At 40.4% G+C, this 16464-nt stretch overlaps 1 protein-coding gene across 1 annotated transcript; it reads left to right on the top strand.

Moving 5' to 3' along the window:
- The first annotated feature begins 2207 nt into the window (after positions 1–2207).
- Myct1 (MYC target 1) lies at positions 2208–13289 on the top strand. The gene is made up of 2 exons (XM_057762316.1): positions 2208–2321; positions 11355–13289. The coding sequence occupies exons 1-2, from the start codon at positions 2270–2272 to the stop codon at positions 11867–11869; spliced, it is 567 nt and encodes a 188-aa protein (XP_057618299.1). The 5' UTR covers positions 2208–2269; the 3' UTR covers positions 11870–13289.
- Positions 13290–16464: the final 3175 nt, after the last annotated feature.

Raw genomic sequence — 16464 nt, 5'->3', positions numbered from 1 at the left:
CTAGTCCCAATTAAATGCTTTCCTTTACAAGAGTTGTTATGGTCATGGTGTCTCTTCATAGCAATAGAACACTGACTAAGACATACAGCATAAAATCATACAGTGTGAAGTGTTCTGAATAAAACAGTCACAGAGGGTCAGGGGCAAGAGCCTAGCACTGACTTCTGGTAGAAGCCTGGATGACAGCAGCAAGTCATTCCTGGAATGTCTGAAGTGAGGTAACTCGAGCGGAGAACTACAGGCAAAACACCCAAGCTGTGAAACAGGGAACAGCTGAAGGTCAACCTGACATTTTTGTAAAGAAAAAAAAAATTCCCTTCCTGTTATGACAGGATAAGTCATGGGACCTGAAAATCACACAGACACAAACAGTCACGTTGTGGATCTGTGCCGAGAAAAGCACGAATCTTTACCACATGAATTATATGCACAGATAAGAGCTGAAGCGACCAGCAAGCTTTCAACACCAGAGAAATGAATCCCTAGGTCACAAAGGGACAGAAAACAAGTTTTCTTCTGGCCATCTGCAAAAATGAAAATGTATTGGCAGAAAATCTGGATAACTAAAACATGAACAATGACAGGAAGTCTCAGCTTCTATCCCAACCCTGAGACAGAATAAGTCCTCTTCCTACACAGACAAAGTGGGAGTCCTCCCTTCCATCCCCCAAATCAGTCTGGATAGATCAGATAAAAGTTAGGAATACTTGAGTAGAATTTATTTGACAAGAAGTAACCATTGGTTACATAAAACACACATTTAAAGTACATACAGCAATGAAGAGTCCTGTTTTATGCTTAGAAAGATTGGGTGTATTTCAATAGACTTGTAGCTAGATGCAGCAAGTTCTTTCAAGTTCCAGTTTGTACACACCTTGTCAATAATATTAAAAATTAAAGAGTACTGTTAAAAATGTGGGGCCTTTGGCCTTTCTTGAGTGGAAATACGAGAATGTGTGGAAATAAACATTGGCAAAAATATCATATGATAGAAATATCATAAAGTTTGTTCAGTGGGTTCTCAGGTTTTCTTCAGTTGTTTCATTCTCTTTGAGGTCATCTGTTGTGTATTTTTTTTTTTTTAGCTTTGGTGCCCGTCCAGGAATTAGCTCTTATAGACCAGGCTGGCCTTGAACTCCCAGAGATCTGCCTGCCTCTGCCTCCCGAGTGCTGGGATTAAAGGCGTGCACCACCACCGCCCGGCTAGTTGTGCATATTTTTATCTCTGGTAAATTTATAGTTAACTTAAATCTATGAAAATTGATAAAAATGAGCAGAAACCACCACAATTTTGGAGAATTGGGCTGCAAAATGAGTTGTCACTTTGCCCTTTAGTCTTTCTCGGGGTTCTCGGGAATGTGTCACAGACTTCAGAAGGCTGACAGCTCCTTCAACTGACCACATCCCAACACCCCAGGGCCTGCGCATGCTACAGGTTTTCAATCTAGGGATGCACTTTAGTACGTTTCAGTGACATTCAGCACCTCTTTTCCCACTTTCCCTGTCTCCCGATTCAGAGGACTGCCGTGTTATGAGGGTAGGAAGGACATTAACTGTAATTTCCCCAGGCATGGGATGGCTGCAGCTCTGGCCAGGCATGAAAACACTGAATGTTTTTCTTTCCTCTTCCCCTTATCGGGTCCCATAGACATGATCTTGTTTTCTCACCACTGGAATCCCAATGAAAACGATAACAAAATCACAAATAAACATATTTAAATATGTATGAATGAATGGAATGAATACGTTTTCAAAATCAATATACCAGATACAGGAAGAGGCTACCTAGGTATTTTAATATCTGAGATTTACAAATAAAGGATGTTAGGTTAAAAATGTAAATGAATATGGGCTTTAAACATCAGAAAGCCATCTATTGCTCAGTGTCACACACAGATGGTGTTAAGTGCTGTATGGAGATCTTGCTCTCTTCCTCAGCGTGGAAATGAAAGATGGGACTCAAGAAAAAGCCTCTTGTTCCCAAACAGCTCTGGATGTGGCTGAAAGGAGGGCACTTAGTAAGGAGGGAGGAAATGACGAGAAGGAAATAGTTTTGTGTCTGGGAGCCATGTGGAATTCCAAGATAAGAAAAACAGTTGCTAATTCGAGTAGAAAAGCAGGAAACACGATACACTTGTTTCCTTCTATGTAAACACAAGTGTATGTGGGGTGTAGCGTGAAAATTAGTTTTCTCTTGCTGAGCCACAAAGGCATAGACTCAAACTGCTTGTTTTGGACACGCTGGCTTCTTCTTTTTCTTGTGGATATTATGGCCAATAACACAACGAGTTTAGGGAGCCCATGGCCAGAAAACTTTTGGGGTAAGCTACCTTTCCTTCACCACTTTTTATTTAAATTAAGATGCACAGTTATTTTCTGCATGTTTTATTACAATGTTGGAAATTTCTGGGGCAGTTTGCTTGCCATAAATGTCTAGTGACCATTTTCATAGATTTAGTTCAAGAAATATACTCATAAAAATGTTTTCAGAATAAGCTACAGGAATATTAAAGTAGGATCAAACATAGAAAGTTTGGTTGGTATTAGCAAAACTTAATTAGAACTCAAGAGATGTTTTTAAGTGGACATTTAGAAACAGAAATACAAAGTAGAAGTCCTTGTTAAACGGACTATAACACGGGGGTTTTGTTGGAAAATTATATTTTATTCATCTGAAGCTGATAGATTATATATTTTATTTCATGAAACCAAGGTGTTCCACAGAGGGTTTTAAAGTCTGTGTTTTTGTCCATGTTACTCTTTTTAATTTTCAAAGTCAATTTAAGCAACAAACCTATGTTTGAACGACTCTTGGGAATGGTGACAGAGATAAAATGTGAAATTATGAACCTAGAAAAGATGATGCAGAAATAACTTAACACTATTACAATGGGAGCCTGTCACAAAAAGGAGAGAAACAATACCAAAGCATGCTCTGGCAGAGACTAACCTGAGCTCAAGATTTTGTGTGCATTGATGCTAACCAAGAGCAGGAAGATGCTGAGGTCAAAACCACCACCCACTCCCGGCCAGATTTACGATACAGGAGCTGGGATGTGCAATGACATTGACATGTCTCTGTGGTTCAGAGAAATTTAAAAGTAAAGGGAAAAATTTAAGTTAAATCCAGAAGTACCTTTAAAGGAACTCTGGAGTTGATTGAGAGCTGTATAACCCTATTATGTGCAAGACACGTTTTTAATTATTTCAGAAAACTATATCAAGCTACCTTCTGTGATTGGAGGTAGGGCTTTGGAAACTATTGGGTAAATACTGAGCAGTGACAGCAATCTGGCCCTGAAAATCTGACTTATTTATCTCTGACCACGGGTATTGGCATGAAGGGAATTAACTAATTATTTTTATTAATTTAGGTGCTTACTTCAAGCTTTAAGATGCTATAGTAATAAAGTCACATAGTAAAGTTACTGAAAAATAAGTTATTCCTACAAATTCTAGGTAGAGACAAGAAACCTTTGAATTCTGGATGGCCTAACGTTAAATTTGTGGAAATTATACTTACTGTCCTCATATATATTAAGTGCTGAAAACCAGCTAGAGGGCATCTAAGTAAGCTCATCGCAAAACAATGGTAAATTATTCCATAGATCATTCCAAGAGTAGAAATTAAAGCAGAAGAGCCAGTTCTGTCTTTACAAGCTGTTCAAGTTGACTCTACATTTGTATAGGAAAAATAATTCATTGCTCATTGGTTAGAGCACAGGTGATTTTTATTAAAATAAATCTTACATTAATAAGATGTTCATATGTGGTCCATTCCTTTATCCTAGCATTTAGAGTCAAACTAAGGAAATCTGTGCTTAACAGGGATTTCACGATTCCTATGTCAAAGATATAGGTATTAATGCTCCCTTCTCTTGGTACGGAGATACGGTGGAGGATAAATGAGAATGGAGAAAACCAAGAGGCTGTTGTAGTCTTAAATCCTTTTAAACCAAAGCAAAAGTGATAAACCAAAAATATGTTTGATGCTTTGGGTGAAAGAGGTGAAAAATTGCATTATTATTTCTGCGGTCAAAATATAAAATGTAATTATAAATTTAGTGCATGAAACGTAAACATTTCGTGATATATAAATGTCAGTCTTTCCTATTTTCATTTCTGCTTTGCGTCTGAATTGATATCTATTTTGATCACCGGTCCTCTTAAAATATTAACTTGGAAATCACGCACAGTGCGGTGGAATCCAGCTTCTGCCTCCAAAAGGAATCTTTTGTGTAGCCCTGTGAGTTAAGAGAATAAATAAAAATATCATAGACTCAACAACTCACACAAGGAGCCATAGGAACTTCTTAAACCTAACATATTGAAAAGCATAAAAACCCAAAATATAACTTTCTTGTTTACTTAAGGAATGAAAAAATAAGTAATGATATTCCACTGCAACACAACGATAGCTGGCATTTGTTCAATGTTATCACTCAGTCAAAGCTACTGAAAGTCGTGCAAGCCATAAAGCCCTTGATGTTAGCCACAAGCAAGAGTGGCCTGAGACTGGCACCGCAGGCGACCCCACCTTGCATTCCACCTCTGCTCAGTGTAATGCCCATCCCTTCTCTGTAACCTGTCCCGTAAAGGCAGCCGGGACCAGAGACCCTCAGATTCCATTGGGCTGACAATGGTGTGTAGCTCAAGCATTCTCTTGGTATTGGAGAGTCTACACGTGACTTCTCTTTTTCTCTGCTGTCTTCTCACTGGGCCGTTGTTGCTGCTTTTCTATTCCCTTGGCCACCACTCTGAAAACCTGAGGCAGTATATTGATGAGGCTTGCCTTTACTCATCTAATCAATCCTCTCCCAAAATATGATTTCTCCTTTAAAAGGATTGCATTCAGCAGAGAAAAATGTAGAGCTCAATAAAAATCAATAAAAAATAATTTAAAAAAGGATTGCATTCTGGGATGTGATTAGGTGTTCCTACATAAACAAATAGAAGCCTATAACTAAATCAATAAATAGTATCAATAACTTCTGTTTTGTCATATATTGTCACTATATTACACACAATGACCAAGAATGAGAATATGCTATAGGAATTAAAATATGAAATGGTCCCTGAATCATTTTTAGAAAAAAAGTGGGATATCTACTCCTAGAAAACCAAATAAGTTCCAAATAAAAAGATAATTCCATGGATAACAGTCTGCTCATTCATTTCTGATATGTTAACTCAGCCTTCTTCAGTTCATTCATAAACTCTGGAGCTTTGGCTGCATTTATTAGGAAACATATCAAGATGATATGGGAAAGACGTTGTCTCAGAATTTTGGGGGCATTTGGGAGAGCTGTTATCAGCAAATGCGTGAAGTAAAATCACTAGTATATGTTTTCAAAGAATCAAACGGCGGACGGAGCATGCGTATGTGGAATTTCCAGGAACAAACTTAGAGATCAGAATGGAAGCAGATGTCTGTAAGAACCTGAATAGCAATGCAGAAGTTCATGTTACTATGACAGCCCCTCTTGTGGTGACTCTAAGGCTCCTCGCCTCCGCCTTCTTTGGGTTTCTCTGTAAGGTTGGAAATGGCTTGTGAGGTCTGAGGATGACTGCTGCTTCAGGTACAAGAGGGAGTGGACCAGGACTCCTTGATCAAGGTCCTCTGCTGACATCTACTGACAAGTGCGCCTCCTCTGCTCTGGGGATGTGTTTCCTTTCCTGCCTTCAACTGCAAAGCCAGGTTCTTGTGATCTGTGCACTTCTGGCTAAGAACAAGATTCTTCTTTCTTGTCAGTCTCTCTGGTCGGTTGACTGACTCTCATCCTATTGCCTTCTGGTCTGTCTCAGTGCACAGAGCATCTTTCACAGTCTCCTACAACCCTGGAACTTCAGGAGCCTGACTATTGTTCTGTCCTTCCAGTACCCAGTGTTTCTCATGGGGGGCTTTGAATCTTTCTACCTACATCAACCAGGAATCTAGGAATGGGTACCAGCTACCAGAGCCCTCGTCGCTCATACACCATAAAACTCTTGTCTTTCTCTCCCCCAGGCTTCTCTTTACATTGCTCATGGTGATACATTTTCTTTCCTGCTACTGTTTCTGGCAAACACTAATATTTTTGAGTTCATTTGACAGTGTATGAGTAGAAAACCTACTCGCGTGCATTCTTGCTTATCACCTTAACCCACGCTGGGGTATCGGAGGGTTACAAACTGATTTGTTGGGGATCCAGGGCTGCCAAGTAGTAGGATCCTTAGTGAGGATTACTCAGTCTGTAAAAAATGTTATGCCTCAACCCATAGCAAATGAGGTGCCCTAGTCTGTAGAAAAGATGTGGTTTTTAGGGATCTAGAAAGCAGATGAGATAATATGTTCACAGGGTGTTGGGACAGTTGCGGAGCAGGCATGGGCAGTCCATGGGTCTCCATAATGTCCTCTCAAAACAGCAAACAAACACTGTCCATTTCTCAAGCTCATTTCTTCAGTTGAATATTAAAAAATTCTTCAATGGTTATGCATCATGACATATGAATAACCTTGTAATTATTTCCGTATGTCTGTTACTTAGAAACTTTGAAGAAGAAGTATTTACAAATGCAGGTTCTTAAGACAGATGTGTCTGGGTTCAAAGGGAGATTCAAGAGATTGCATCTCTCACTGGGCTCCACAGAACTGGGCTTATCATTGAACTGGAGCTCTCAAAGCTGTATGTACTTCTCCGTGCATCCCTTGTCTCCAGACTTCTGCATTGAAATCGTGACAGCTGTGTGGTTTTATTAAAACTAAGTTGGATTTGGGTATCAACGTCATAAAAGCCTTGTAAAGCAAGTCAATAGTATTCATTAATTTTGAAATATCTAGAAGAGTTTACATACAATTGAGTTGGATGGTATTTATCATCTAAAATAGTCACCATTTGTGGCATTGCATATGAAATTTCTAGCTGGGAGTTTGAAAATAACACATTCATCTAAAAATTATTTTTAAGTGTGTGTGTGTGTGTTTGTGTGTGTGTGTAAACATAAGGAAAGTTGCCCCTGGAGGTCAGAGGTATTGGATCCCTCAGAGTTGGAGTTACAGGTGGTTGTGAGCCAGCCAATGTGGGTGTGTGGGTGCAGGAAACCAAACTCAGAACCTCTTCAAGAACAGTGAACCACTAAGTCATCTCTCCAGAGCCACATTCAATTTTTTCTTTAGACATTAGGAAGCCACTCAGATTTTCCGACTCTTATTTTTTAGTTTTCTAAGAATTTGCCACTTGAATTATATTTTCAAATATACCTTCTATAAGTCATCTATACTATGTTGACTTGTCTTCTCAACACTTTATTATGAAAATGTTCACTGGACAAAAGCATTTGAAGAATTCTACAGTGAAGACTCATCCATTCTGGGTCTCCCTTATTTCACTTCCTATAATGCCTTTCAGATTCTTCTATATTGTTTTAAATTACAGAATTTCCTCTCTTTGTTCTTCTGAGGTTCAGTAATGCACTTGCATTATTATACACTATTCATTCCTATTCACACGCTGCTAAATAACATAGGCTAGTTTTGAGAATTGTATTGTTTGAATTTTTGTCACACAAACATTACAGACTGCAGACACAAACATACACACACACACACACAAGCTAAGAAGTCTTTTACTGTGTTCAGTGACATTGTCTTTTGAAACCATTCTCATAAAGGTGACTACAAGTCACCAAGCCATGATTATGTTACTGGGGACTCTGCAGGCTTCATTTCCTCAACTTATTCATCTGGTTGTGGACATTCAGGTTGATTTCGTGTCCTAGGAATTGTGATCAAGTACTATTAGACAAAACCACACCCAAATTTCCCAAGCCTGTGTTTATTTGTCCACCACGCTATTCAAAGTGCCAGTATTATTGCTATTATTAATTCCTTTTTACCATTAAAGACATAAGGCAGCTTCCCTCTTTTCAAATCTGAGGACAGTTATAGCTTGTCATGTATAGACATCTGGTTTTCTTATTTTTCAGGAGCAGGAACTGAACCATTTCCTGTAATGGGGAGGGAGATCAAACTGGGTGTAAGAAGTGGGCCAGGATATAATTTTGAGATGAGGAGACCTTGACAAGAAGGTTGGGTAATACCTAAAGAGAAGGAAGAAAATAAGAGACAGAAAATAATAACCATGTAGATATCTACAAACATATTTTTGAAAGAACAAATTAGAACCAGGCATGAGCCTTTGATCAGAAGCATATTTGGTGAGGAACAAGAGAGAGGAATTAGACCATATTTAGGAGTTTGCTTTTACTCTGGGCGTGGGGGGGGGGGTTGGAACATATGTGTAATGTGACTGAACTTACTGCATGATTGAAAAGAGAGGGCAACTGGATACACATGGTTAATGCTGCCAAGGCGAGAAGCATAAAGCATGAAGCCCAGCTGGAAAAGCTACAATCTCCTGCAGCCTGTGGTGGTATTGGAAGAGCAGCAGCGTAGACAGGGGGAGGCTGAAACCGGTTCTCTTGTTGAGCCCGAGGGAATTGCTCAGGGGTGATCAACATAGAAACATTTATCCATTATATCTGCTAATCATGACCATTCTTGTTTCTGTGTGCTGGAGTCTGTCCCCTCAAAAACCCTTTTGTCGCAGCCTTCCTATCTCTGAAACCACCTCATCTACACTTTAGGAAGTGGAGAAAGGATGATCTATTTCAGGACGAGGAGAGCCTATGGGTCCCTCCACTGTAGGGCTTTGAATGTATTAACCAGCCTTCCGTTTTATGATCAGCTATGAAAATCATGTTGGGACGCTGTAACAATTCAACAGTGGCCCACTAGATGGTGGCCTCTACCAAATGTTCGCACCATTTACAGTGCTGAGGTTGTGATTATGATGTCTGAGAATGACGCTCAGCTGTAGGACCTTCGAGTTGGAAGGCACAGTAGGGGAGGATGTTAGCAGCAGAATTTCTGAAACTTCTTTATAGTCAGAATTTTAAATTTGGGGACATTGCTAAAGTTAGGTTTGAATCATGTTATACAAAAGTAAGACTAAATTTTTAGGTTCAATTATGCTTATTTGATTTTTTAAATAATATCTGACTCTATGAAATCTCTGAGAACACTGAACTTTGATGCCATGACTTCTTATTTTTGTAAGGAACAACGGTACTGGGGTCAATAGCTTTATCCTAAATTATCTTAGACTTCAAAAACCATCTCAGCCGGGCAGTGGTGGCGCACGCCTTTAATCATAGCACTCAGGAGGCAGAGGCAGGCGAATCTCTGTGAGTTCGAGACCAGCCTGGTCTACAAGAGCTAGTTCCAGGATAGGCTCCAAAACCACAGAGAAACCCTGTCTCGAAAAACCAAAAAAAAAAAAAAAAAAAAAAAAAAATCTCAGAAGGAACTTAGTTTATGGTTAATGTAAATGTTTTGGAAAGTTTTGATGTAAGTATTTATAAAGATAGTTGCAAAACAGCAAAGACAGCTTTGCTTTGGGACACCCCTGTGGCAATAGGAGGCAAAGGGACATGATAACATAAATCCTAAAGTTAGTTAGTAGTGGTTGTGCTTATGTATTTATTAACATTTATTTGTTTTGGTTTGTTTCTGCATTATAGATTCTCTATATGCTACAGCAAGAAGCTGGAAAAAAGCTCAGTAATTATAAAATCTAGTTCCCCCCACACACACCTTTAAAAAAAAAAAGAAATCAGTGAGATTAAATAAACCTGCCAATATTTATTTAATAGGGCTGGGCCTGCAATTGTGTGACCTTAACATCAATGAGCATTTGCTAATCAATAAGCACTCAAAGTAGAATTTTGTTTTTAAAAAAAATCAGGTAATTAGCTCATGATTTGGGGCTGACAATTCAGGAAGGGGTCAACAAGATGGTCTTTGGTTTGCCCCATGGTCAGATGAGGTTTGGTTTGCCAGCACCTGAATGACCTAGAGATACTTGTTCCTTTGTCATATCAAGGATAGCAGGCAAGAGCCACAGGGAGAATACACAGGAAAGCCTTGTGTCTTCCATTGGCCGCCACACTAGCTTGGCTTTATTCCTATATCCATCATAAAGAAATCCCCAAACCAAGCAGGGCGGAAGTGGAAAGTCTCTTGCCATTTAGACCCAAACTTACAAAGTTTCAATTCCATTGCATCTCATTGGTCAAGTGAGTCCCACGGAGAGCTCTCGGAGTGGGGGAATAGACTCTACCTGCTAACAGGATTACAAACAAAGAACCCATGCCCATGACCCCAGTAGTAAAACCTTCAGATGCCCATTTCTAGTCTATAGCTCTTTGCCTGTAGAATCCTTGTATAGGCAATTTAATATACGCCTTGACTTTCGACTTAACATTAACTCATTTTTGTATGAGGAAGACAGTACTTAGAATAATTTTATAAAAATGAGTTCCCCAGACTCAGAAATTTATGTCCACACATAAGGAAAATTATACATGAATGCACAAAAGATTGGGGGAAAAACCCACAGGTTTTGAGACAGAATGCAAACAGCACAGTTTGGGGTTGGCTCCTGGAATGGCAGATGGAGAGGGTTCTGAGCAGTAGGCTGGAAGGAGTTTCGTGTAGAGTAAGGGCTCAGCTTCTCCAATAAATTCATGAAGAATATGCTTTCGATTTCTAAGGGGCACCCAGGTAGCACCACCATTGAGGGAAGGGGCTAATATGTACATATATGTATTTGCCTGCAGAAGAAATCAGAGCGAACCCAAGCTTGGTGAATTGGAGGACACTAGTGTGCTTTGGAAAGTTTGTGGAGATTCGGCAGGTGGGGTTTCATTATCACAAAACAGACGTGAGAGAAGTATGAGCTGGAACCGGAGGAAGAAGAAAGAGCCCAGGCGTCTGTCTACATAGGTCTTGTCATCGTGTAGTCAGAGATTGAGAGTCTGGGTGTTTAGGAAAAGTGACATAAATCAGTCAGCCCTCCAGATGGTTCTGCCCCTGAACTTCCTGCCTCTGACAGAGTGCAGGAAGTGGGGTGCCATCAAGACTGCAGGTGGGAGAGATCAGTGTGACAGAGCAAAGCAGACAGGGGAAGCATTATCATCATCGCTGTGACGGCCTTCTTTCCCAACGGGCACATTAGCTCTAATCGTAATTCCAAAGGAAATGAGCTGTGGACATTTGCAGTTCTGTAAGAAAAATCGCTAAGGTCGAGCTTCAGTGAGACTTTAATTTCTAAAGATGGTAAACACGAGCAAACTGTTTTTCATAGCTTTCTGTTTAATAAGTGGAGTCCTGATCGTTCTCCATTTCCCTAATTCAAAGCATGTTAAAATTCAGAAGCCATTCTGTGAATTACAGTTCATGGCCTGCCCTGTGTTTTTAAATGAATTGCCTTTGAAATTAGAGCTACTGGTTTATTGGCTATTCTTTGTTTCAGAGGACCTAATAATGTCCTTCACTGTATCCGTGGCGATTGGACTCGCCATCGGAGGATTTCTCTGGGCGCTTTTCGTGTTCCTGTCTCGCAGAAGAAGAGCCAGCGCGCCCATCTCACAGTGGAGTCCCACCAGGCGACCCAGGTCTTCCTACAATCAGGGCCTCAACAGAACTGGATTCTACCGCCACAGTGGCTGTGAGCGCCGAAGCAACCTCAGCCTGGCCAGTCTCACCTTCCAGAGACAAGCGTCTCTGGAGCTGGCCAACTCCTTCCCCAGGAAATCAAGCTTCAGGGCTTCAACTTTCCATCCCTTCCTGCAATGCCCACCGCTTCCGGTGGAAACCGAGAGTCAGCTGATGACCCTGCCTGCCTCCACCACCCCATCCGCCATCAGCACCCTGCACAGTCCCAGCAGGCCAGACTTCCGCTGGTCCAGCAACAGCCTGCGGATGGGCCTCTCCACACCGCCCCCGCCCGCCTATGAGTCTATCATCAAGGCATTTCCCGATTCCTGAGTCTGGACTTTAGTTGTTTTTAATTCTTTTTTTTTTTTTTTTTTTTTTTTTTAAATTTTGTCTCTTCTAGAAAGGAAACGATATATAGGGTAAACAGAATTTTGAGGTCATGGCACTAATGACTGATTTTCTAAGTCAGTAGGTTCGTGAAATCTGAATGCTACCCCATAAGGCAAAGTTTCTTTCAAACACAGTTTCCTCACTGATGTTCCATAAAAGTAATTTTTTTCCTCAAAAGTTCTATATTTATGTATTTTGAATTGAGTGTGAGGCATTGGATTAAAGATACTGATTAAAGATTCTAACATACAAATCGAACGTATTTGTATGTTTTTGGTTAAAAAGACTTTAGATGTTTGTTGTTTCTGGTTGCGATCCCCCTTCACTTTCCCACGTGACTGCTGACAGACAAAAGTCACTAAATTAAGGAACTTTAATGTTACTCTCTGGGTGGTGAGTGAGTCAGTAGCATCCTAAGGATCTTGGAGATCTTGGAGCTCTCAGGAAGTGTGTACAAAATCCCGTGATTCTACTCAGTTATGGATGAGAATTCCGCAAAAGAGCTAAGTCCCCCTGGTGTTGTAAGATGGTTCAGTTTTGACATTTCACTGCTTTTTTCCCCAAGATAGACTCATTTTGTAGTTCCTAATATAACTACCACATCATTGAAGTAAAACCCCTGGACTTAATAACATGAGGATTTAACATGGCCATTGTAGTTATTACCAAAGCAACAGCATCTCCAATTCTTTTGTCCTAAGCACAAGTTTTTATTTCACATCAAATTATGTTTTTCTTTCTTGGAACTGAATCTTGTGACTAAGAAAGCACTTTATCTAGGGAAGTGTGGTTTGGGAAGCCCAGCCTGTGGGTCTCAGCCTTGTGGGTCATGACCCCTTTGGGGGTCAAATGGCCCTTTTACAGTTACTGCCTAAGACAACCCAAAACCATAGATATTTACACTATAATTCATAACAGTAGCGAAATTGCAGTTATGAAGTAGCAACAAAAATAATTTTATATTTGGGGGTCACCACAGCATGAGGAACTGTATAAAAGGGTCTCCTTGTTGTTAGGAAGGTTGAGGACCACTGCTCTAAGGGGGAACTTCCCTCTCAACTCTGTGGTCAAATAAAGATTGTTCTACAGAGAGATAGTCCACAGTGGAAACATGCTGCCTCTGAAAAGCAGTTCCTCCCGGTCATCTCAGCACCCCTCTCCCCCATGCCCCAGGTAATGCTCTGTGAATTCCGTCTCCACCTCGACTAAAGTCTTTATAAGGTGACTAATGCAGGCCAAATGGTCATTGTATCAGATGAACACCCAAGGAGGCCATATCAAGAGGTAGAGGCTTCCTTAATGTGGGCACCAGAGACTTTCATTGGTCCTTTTGCACCAAAGATAGGAATTCACGGGGGGGGGGGGGGGGGGGTGTGATTCAGAATCTGATACATCAAATATTTAGCTTGTGTTGTTGTTTATTCTTCTGTAGATTTGGTTTTGTGTTGATACCCACTGGTCCCAGCTAGTGGTGTCTGATCATACTTCAGGAATATAACTATTTGCATAAAAGATACCCTAAAGAATATCTTTATGAGTTTCATGTAATTGCAACTATGCATTGTTCCCCAAGAGAAATTATTCTTCAAATTATATACCAAAATACCCTGTAATTAAATACGCAAGAGAAGATGGAAGGATAAAAAGCACTCAAAACAACAAGCTATAAGGAAAGCCGATGTATTGGCAGCTGACTTTTTTTAAATTTTTTTTATTTTTTTATTTTTCGAGATAGGGTTTCTCCGTAGCTTTTTGGTTCCTGTCCTGGAACTAGCTCTTGTAGACCAGGCTGGCCTCGAACTCACAGAGATCCGCCTGCCTCTGCCTCCTGCGTGCTGGGATTAAAGGCATGCGCTACCACCGCCCAGCACAGCTGACATTTTTACTAAGGAAAATGTAAAGGCTGTAACATAGCCCTGGTAAGATTGTGCAAGAGCATCAGCTTAGCAACAAGGCTAATTTTAGGTTGCATGTCATCCTCAGTGTTTAACATGAGGATAAAAGAAGGCATGTTTTTTATCAATGATTTAAACTAAGAATGAAAACGGTTCCCATCTCCCAAGGGAAGGAAATGAGGGCAGAAGTCCTCTGGTTCATTTGGCAGAACTCTTGCTAATTAAGCCCCAGTTATAAAATGACCAATAGGAGTATTTTATAAATATTGTGACTTGCGTAAAATGTGAAGTTAAAACCAAAGCTGGAAGTGTTTTTAGTTGTAATTGTTTTATTTGAAATGTTTTATCAATCATGAAATAAAACTGATAATCAATTTCAATTCACAGTTTATTTCTTGACTAATAAAACCACTTTCCATCAGGAAGTAAGGAATGGGGCTGGAGAGATGGCTCAGAAGAGGCTCAAAGGACAGGCTGTTCTTTCAGAGGTCATGAGTTCAATTCCCAGCAACCACATGATACCTCATAACCAACTATAATGCATCTAGGTGCCCTCTTCCGGCCTGCTATGCAGGCAGAAAACTATATACATAATAAGTAAGCAATTTTTAAAAGAAAATTAAGGGGGTGTAGTCGTATTTCAACTGCATTTTAATAAATAAAGATCTGAAGATCTGAGAGTACAACAGTCCCACTGGTCAGCCTTACAGACCAGGCTATGGTAACACACATCTTTAATCCCAGTAGCCACACTAGTTGCCACAGAAATCTGGTGGTGCATGCCTTTAATTCCAGGCATAGAGAGGATTATAAAACAGGGGGAAACAACTCTCAACACACAGTCTCATTCTAATATTCTTGGAGGCAGGAGCGCCATTTGAGACTGAGGTCGAGATAAGGCTAGTGGCTGGCTGTTTTGCTTTTCAGATCTTCAGGCAGTCTTTATCAATTAAAACACAATTGAAATGCCACTGAAAAAGGATTGGTAAAAATAAATGCAAAACAGAAAAATACATAACTTTTGAGCCAGAGTCTCACTATTAGCTTTGGCTGACGGAACTTGGTATGTAGAATGGGCTAACCAGCAATTCCCAGGGATCTGCTTGCCTCTGCCTCCTCTGTGCTGGGATTAAAGCCTGGCACTACCATGCTTGCCTTAAAAAGATGTAATGAAGAAATAATGTGGAGTTTAAGAATTGTTAATTTCCCTTGGTATGGTGGCACACGCCTGCAATTCCAGAACTCAGAAAGGTGAGGAAGGAGATTTCATCATGACTTTGAGTCTAGCCCAGATTATACAACAAGATCTAAAGATTAAAATCACAGTAACTGTTATTGAATAAAAACATCTGGTAAGTCACTGTAAATAAGTGCACCAGGTTCTTTTCCCCACAAAAACATCTGGCAAAGACAAGGTAATAGATAATTTTAAAAAAATAGTAACAAGTATTTACTACAGAAGTTAATATTTTTCCTGAGAAGGCACCTGTGTGCACTCAAAATATTTTAGTCACTTTTTTGTCTACTACTAATGTATAATTATTTGTTTATAGGAGTCCATATCAAATCACTATTAGCAAATGTATGAAGAAAAGAAGGACCCTTTCCATGTTTCTGGTGACCAGGTGTATCGGGGCCGCCCTTTTATACGAATCTAGTGAAACGTACAAAGAGCCTTGAATAGACTGTGTGCCCACAGTCCTAGTACTTGGAAAATAGAGGTAGAAGAATCAGGGGTTCAAGGTTATTACCAGCTATATACAGGCTAAGGTATAGGAGATCCTGTCTCAAAAATTTAATAAAGCAGAATAAGATCCCTATGTGGACCTCAGCATGCCTAACATGAACAAAATTTTCTGTAAGGGAAGTTCCAATTTATTTTTAAGCAGACCAATCATGATATAATAGCCATGTACAACGGAACCAGAACAGTTTATAACGTGGTAAGCAACTGATTATTGAGTTGTCCTTTGAGGCAAGAAATGGCTAAGAGGAAGGGAGAAAGGAGGAGAATTTCCAGCGTGGGTGACATGGAGAGGGAAAAGGGACTGAAAAGGAGGGGCCATGGAGTAGAGAGACTACAGTGTCCTTTGAACCAACTCCTATTCCTGAAGGCGACAAATGCCATTTTATGACTCTATAACTTGAAAAAAAACTTGATACCCAGCTTGTTAAAATGAGAAGTACATTCTCGGGGTGTGCCCTGGTTTAGGTCCTCTCTGAGTCAGGCAAGTACACCCCCGTGGCAGACATAGCCCTCTCCTGGGAACACTTTCTTTAAATCTTTCTAAACTTCTCTCAAGAGTGAGGAGCTGTCCAGGGCTGGCAATGGCCTTGGGATGAGACACCTGTGAGGATCCAAGCCCCCGATTCTCGCCTTTCCCATGTACTGTGATCCTTCTAAGCAAGGGTAACCAGGTGCCCTGGGGACACTGTGCCTTTTACAAAGCCATCACTGTGGCAGAGTCCCAGTTCCAAAAGGAAATAAGAACACAGCTGCAGAAAGGGATTCATTTCCTTCGTGGGATTCTGTGGCAAGGGACCAGCAGACTAGAATGCAGCTGGCATGGGATTCTTGCCTTTCTTCATTCAGAGTAAAGAATTCTCATGGGCACTGAGAGAGGGGTGAGCAATTGCAGG

This window comes from Chionomys nivalis, chromosome 2, assembly GCF_950005125.1.
Source record: "Chionomys nivalis chromosome 2, mChiNiv1.1, whole genome shotgun sequence".
In the NCBI taxonomy this organism is placed as follows: domain Eukaryota; kingdom Metazoa; phylum Chordata; class Mammalia; order Rodentia; family Cricetidae; genus Chionomys; species Chionomys nivalis.
This window is presented reverse-complemented; position numbering and strand designations above follow the sequence as displayed.